The sequence below is a fragment of the Semicossyphus pulcher genome, unplaced genomic scaffold, assembly GCF_022749685.1.
Source record: "Semicossyphus pulcher isolate SPU_LCO1_2020_fin unplaced genomic scaffold, fSemPul1.0.p SCAF_15, whole genome shotgun sequence".
Lineage (NCBI taxonomy): Eukaryota > Metazoa > Chordata > Actinopteri > Labriformes > Labridae > Semicossyphus > Semicossyphus pulcher.
In genome coordinates, this window is record NW_027211659.1 from 2,839,628 (window position 1) to 2,846,090 (window position 6,463).

The 6,463-nt window shown below is 44.3% G+C and overlaps 1 protein-coding gene across 1 annotated transcript; it reads left to right on the forward strand.

Annotated features, from left to right (window-relative positions):
• The first annotated feature begins 334 nt into the window (after positions 1-334).
• On the forward strand, positions 335-5,216 carry tent5c (terminal nucleotidyltransferase 5C). Its single transcript, XM_069663809.1, has 2 exons — positions 335-412; positions 3,256-5,216. Exon 2 carries the CDS (start codon positions 3,278-3,280, stop codon positions 4,430-4,432), a length of 1,155 nt encoding a protein of 384 aa, XP_069519910.1. The 5' UTR covers positions 335-412; positions 3,256-3,277; the 3' UTR covers positions 4,433-5,216.
• Positions 5,217-6,463: the final 1,247 nt, after the last annotated feature.

Below are 6,463 nucleotides of genomic sequence, written 5' to 3' on the forward strand. Positions count from 1 at the left end.
AGAAGCTTTGTTTTGGCGCATTGATACAACCAAACTTCACAATTCTACGCCTGTGGGATCTGCTGAGGATGAAAGTTGGACTTTTGGGTAAATATACAAAGTTATTGTTTTAGTTTAATGACACGACATCAAATATTAGTATTTTGTTCTCTTTTAAGTAGTAAAATACTCCCTAAATAGACAGAGGGACTGTGGTGTTCCACGGTTGTGCATCTGTTTCAGTGGGTCGTGCTTCGGCTTTATAAAACAGGCGTGTCTTCAGCGAGCAGGGAGGTTCAAACACTGACATTACACAGTTAACGGTACGCGTGTGTCTCTCAGGCAGTGGATTATGAGGAGCTGTCTGCACGAACTCCACATTAACATCTTCTTCATCTAACTTTGAATGCTTTCGGAGCTCGCGTTTGGACATGTATGTATACTGCTTTTGTCTGCCACTCATTTCTGTCAAGGGAAACTGTGTTTTATCCCTGTATCGGTAGTTGGGAACGTAAGTTATGCTGCATTCACGTGCTCCTCGATGTGTTCATGATTTTATGGCGTTTGTGGGAACATTTAATCGACAAAGATGTGTTATATTTAGAGCTAATCAAGGAAACACTACATTGACTCTTATTTACGATTTCAACCTCATAACATATGACTTAATACAAATAAGCCAATTTTGATTCGCAATTCGTGAATTAACAAAGCTGAAGGGAGCTCTCACGTGAATTTTCTCGGTTGGAAACAAATTTTTCCGAAACCACGTGAACGCAATTTAAATTTAAAGTTTAACAAGTCGTAGCCAGGGTTGAAAAACAAGACTTTGATTGGGATTTTGGCTGGTAAAAACTAGATTTTTCTTAATTTATTGATGGTACCAAACTTATGGTAGATGATTTTGCTGAACGCACAGGGGGACTCGTCGCCATATGGAATGATGTTGAGTCAAATTCTAACTTCAAACGTTGTCCAACTAGCGTAATTAGGTTTGAATCCCAGACTGGTACTTGTTTGAAAATGTTATGTTAGCAGTTAGCACCGAGTAAACACAGTTTCAAAAGCAATAGTTTAATTCGTCGTGGGTTCGTTGATGCGTCAGCTGGAAGAAATAATTGCTGGCGATATGACGAAGCGTGTTTTTTGTAACGTTTCTTTCAGTGATGATTTGCCTATCGAAAAAACACCGGCTTTTGTGCACTTTAAGCTAGCTTGGTGTTTGTCTCTCAGCGGTTCTGGAATAAAAGCGAGGCTCGCGCTGTAAGCTGTTCTAGAAGCCTCACGAGCTCTGTCCTTTACTGTGTGTGTGCAGCTCAGAGCGAGCAGGTTGTCTCGTGCTCACATTCTGCTCCGCTTGTGCTGAATGGGCCATGATGCTGCTACTGTTTCATGAGAGATTTCAAAGCTATAAAGCCAATTCGTTAGTCTTTCAAACGTGATTTATCTTGATATTGTAATTGTTTATGTGTCCAAAGTAGGAACTGAGACAACTCTGCTTCAGTTTTTTGTATTATCACTAAAGGAAACTGGTTAAAATAGTATTACTAGTAGGATTTGCTTGGTTTGTATCACATTTGAAACCTGGTATCAGAGGTGGGAAGTAACGAAGTACGAATATTTGGTTACTGAATGTACATAAAGTGCACATGTACCTGTTCTCTACTTCAGTATTTATTTTAAGAAACCTTTGTACTTTTACCTTCTACATTTAAAGGGGCTATATGTAAGATTTTACACATTTATCAATCAAATATCATTTTTATTGCCAATGTGTGAAGGGATAGTAGAGGAACTGATAAATTGACACCTTCACCAACCTCCTTGAAACAAGAGGATGTGACATATCAGCGCATTTCCGAGTACCTCTACTGAGAGCTCATTCTCCGCCTCTACGACTTGAGACAACGCAAGCTGTGAAAAGGAGATAGATAATGCCAACAAACGACTGGCACCCACAACAACACCAACACAAAGTACGCGCAAGAATAAAAACATTAAAGTTTTATCTTGTGAAGACCGTCTGACCAAACAGGAATGTGATCGACGTCAGGGGGAAAACTTGAGTCAACATTGGCAGAGCATGCGAATCATGGAGACCATCGATTGCTTTTGGGGATCAGAACAGAACCACAACTTATTGTATCACAGACGATTTGACATTTGGGCAACATAGCAAAACACCATCGATAGATAACATCAGCTAACTCACGCAGACTCACAGGGCCTGATCTGGCTAGTAATTGAGTAATTTGCCGTTTGGTTACGAAGCACAATGCCCGATCCCTGCCGTGTAGTTATGTTAGAGCTAGTTGGCTAACCTTAGCATGCTCACTAACGTTATGACAGCCAAAATACTAGCCGAGTGTGTATGTCAGTGTTGTCAGTGTAGCTTGACAAATAACTTAGCAACCTAACATGACACTTACTTAGGTATTATGACAAACAGTGTTGATTTTGGAAAACATGATGCCGGTCAATGAACACGTCTCGTCAGTGAAAAGTGAACAGAGCCGATGAGTTCAGAGACTGAGCATGCTCAGTTTGGTGTGTCTTTGGCAAAAACCCCGGCTGCTCGCTCATGCATGCGAGTGTCCGTGCAAGCGCGTACAAGAAGGTTGACTGCAGTCCCCTCAACAGCCGACCGTGTCGCTAAGAATGATTTTCTGAAAGTTACATATAGCACCATTAAAATCAAACATATCTGAACTTTCTGCTTTTAACATGTTTTTAAAACAGGCTTGTTACTTTGGCCTTAGCGCATTCGACCACCTACCCAACATTAAGACAGATTTCATCCTAAATGGATATGACAAAAACACTTAGGGTAAATGATTACTTGGCATATTCTTCAGTGCATGACGAACATTACAGGACAAAAAACAAGGAACAGTGAATCAATCAACATTGCCATTTCCGTTTGGCCAGATTTATAGCAGCAGGGCATTTCTCATCCAAGTGATGCTCACTGAGGCATAGTTAGTGTTCAGTATTTTCAGAATTTATTTTATTTGAAGTTAGAATGATTTAAGTTGAATATTCTCCTAAATATGACTCAAGGTTCACTTAGTTTTGCACAGAAAAAGCCGGTAGTGATGGAAACTTTTTACTTTTGCACTGTGAGTACATTTAAAAGAAAGAAGTTGAATCAGTTCTTCTACTTTCATCAAAGCCTTTTTTCTGTACTAGTATCTGTACTTCTACTTGAGTTATCATTTGTGTTCTTTTGCCACCTCTGGCTATTTCTAACATGTTTTTTAATTCCTTTAATCTTAGATCATCTGAAGTTTTTGAGAAGATGGATAACAAGGAGGAATCAATGAGTTTTGACTCCGTCAGCGTCCTGACCTGGGAGCAGGTGAGCCGGCTGAATGAAGTCCTCACAGAGGTTGTCCCTGTTCATGGACGGGGCAACTTCCCCACCTTAGAGGTGCGCCTGAAAGACATTGTGGCCCGGGTCCGCTCCCGCCTGGAGCTGAGCGGCATCAGGGTGAAGGACGTTCGTCTCAACGGCTCCACAGCCAGCCATGTACTGGTGCAGGATATAGGCTGGAGCTACAAGGATCTGGACGTCATCTTCAGGGTGGACCTGCCACATGAGGCAGAATTCAGGCTCATTAAGGATGTGGTTCTGGGTACCCTGCTGGACTTCCTGCCTGAGGGTGTGAATAAAGAGAAAATTACACCCATGACTCTCAAAGAGGCCTATGTGCAGAAGCTGGTGAAGGTCAACACCGAGCAGGACCGCTGGAGCCTCATCTCCCTCTCCAACAATAATGGCCGCAATGTGGAGCTGAAGTTTGTGGACTCAATACGCCGACAGTTTGAGTTCAGTGTGGACTCCTTTCAGATTGTGCTGGACTCCATGCTCGCCTTCTACGAGCTGGCACAGACGCCCATGTCACAGGCCTTTCACCCCACAGTGAGTGGGGAGAGCGTGTATGGGGACTTCAGTATGGCCCTGAACCACCTGCGGGACAAGCTCATCGCCACCAAGCGGCCAGAGGAGATCCGCGGTGGCGGCCTGCTGAAATACTGCAACCTGCTGGTGCGGGACTTTCGACCAGCCAGCGAGGAAGAGTTCAAGGGCCTGGAGAGGTACATGTGTTCACGCTTCTTCATTGACTTCCCTGATATCGGCGAGCAGCAGCGTAAAGTGGAGGCCTACCTGCAGAGCCACTTTGTTGGTGAGGAGAAGAGCAAGTACGACTACCTCATGATCCTGCGGCGAGTTGTCAATGAGAGCACGGTGTGCCTCATGGGCCACGAGCGGCGGCAGACCCTCCACCTCATCTCCCTTATGGCCTTCCGAGTGCTGGCGGAGCAGAACGCCATCCCCAACGCGTCCTGTGTCACCTGCTACTATCAGCCAGCGCCTTATGTTCGAGACCACAACTTCAGCAACTACTACGTGTCTAACCAGAACATTCCAACATGGCTGCCGTGTAACTGACAAAAAATGTGCCCAGATATGCAAGAGGGCGCCGCCGCCGCTGCTGCTTTCAACAACATAGAAGGAATATAAAAAAAATCCCCAAAAAATGTATTATTCAGGCAATAAATGCTATGTTCCTCTCAAGGCACAATTATGTTTAAGTGGACAAGTGTTTGCTTTGTTTTTTTGGAATCCTTTTTCATTCCTTATCTACAGAGTTGTCAAAGGTCATAAGAAAAAAAAAAGTGATATTTTTAAGTGTTTTGATTTATTTTTTCTCATCATGTGTTTTTTTTTTCCCGGTTTATCAACTTTATTCTTAATGGAGTTGTTTTTTTGTGTCTTGACCTCTAGGTTTGCCCCCTCAGTAATTTAAGTATGGGCTATCTTTTTGAAGAAAGGGAAGAAGAAAGTATTATAGCCTGAAATTTGGTTTTCTCCTGTGATTAAAAAAAATGTGAAAAGGCAGAAAAAAAAGTAGAAAATATTGAAAAATTGTATTATTGGGGAAGGGGTAGTAGAATAGGTGAGGGCCCCCCAAAAAAACTAAGCACCAGTGTTATGAAAAGTTAAGTTCACTGGGGAAGAAAGGTGGCACACTATTAACTTTGTCCTCTTCAGAAGTGACGGGGAAGCGAGAGGAGTCAATTTGTTTTAATTCATTTTGACATGTTAATATCTCAGATATCTCCCTGATATGCCAGCAGTGTCTGTGATTTGTAAACAATGCAAGAGAAAATGTGTATTTTTTATTTTCCACTGTGAATTTCAGTGTAGGACGAGCTCCCCTCCTCCCCCTTTGTCCAGGTTATTCAGCCCTGTGCTTTTCAGTCAGTGGAAATGTACAATGAGGCAGTTTAGGCCTCAGATAGACGAGCTCCTGTGTGTCTTAGGAGCTTACTTTTCCCTGTTTTTAAGTGACTTCCAAAGCCTCACAGGTGACCTCCAGATGTCACAATCCTCTGGCTATTGTAGGAGGTAAACTGCTCCAAGGACAGAGTCGACTCGGGCCTGTTCTGAGAATGCGACTGGCCTCGTTGCGTGCTGTGAGAGCTAGTTGGGAGTCTTGGGAGTGACAGGCTGACTGGCTGTCCCTTCCCTTAAAAGGAGCAGCACATGGTTGGTCCCGCAGAGTTGTCCCTCACAACCATTACAGGCTCGACAGCAGCCCTGAAATGGGATCCTCCTCTGACGCAGCTCAGCGACCGGCTCTCTAACTGCAGGCCGTCTATAATTATCATGTTTTTCTTTTGCGTTCCCGGAGGAGGTGCCTTTTTAAAAGCAGGGAGCTGTGGAGCAGCAGCTGCTCTGCCACCTTACATGTGTGGGAGCCGAATCACTTCCTGTCCTCTCCTTTCCGGTGCCTGCCGGGACCACGCTAGTGTTTGAACCCCTTTTGTGGTAATGGGAGGACAGACAGCAGGGATTGGCATGTTAAGAGAAACGCCAGCATGTCTGCTCCCCCTTTCGGACTATATCCTGGGAGCTACGTCTGACTTGAGCCACGAGGCGTTCCTCCGCACCAGCTGTGAAAGAGTTGACCCGCTCCACAAATATATCTAAGAATTTCTATTTCTAGCCGGGCCTATTAGTAGCTCTTAATTCTGAAAACTTGCGGTGTGTCATGACTGGCAGATGGCCTAAGCTGTAACCTAAACTTGGCCTCTGTCCTGACATCGTGGCATCCGTATTTGAGATGAGAAAAGTTGCTCCTCTTAAACTTCTTATGCCAATTGCTGTCAGTGTGTCTTTCTCCCCCTCGCCCCTCAGTTCCTCAGAAATGTTCGCCTATTCCTGCTCAGTGCCTTGCTGCTGCTCGTCTCTCTGTTTACACCAGATAACCAGGATCGTCTCTTATCTGGCTGGCCCACAGCTCCTGGCTGGTTAGAGAATTGTTTGAGGGAAGGTCAGCTCGGCCTCATCTGCAGGTCACACCCCGGGTCGGGGCAAGTTCTCGCTGGCTCAGCTGCTGCTGAAGTGCCATAATATTTTTTTTAACAACAAATAAGGTGCCACAAACTGTCTCACTCTGGACCAAAGTCTGCTTTA

Coding starts and splice junctions, on each gene's coding strand:
- tent5c (XM_069663809.1), top strand. CDS start 3,278: ATGGATAACAAGGAGGAATCAATGAGTTTTGACTCCGTCAGCGTCCTG.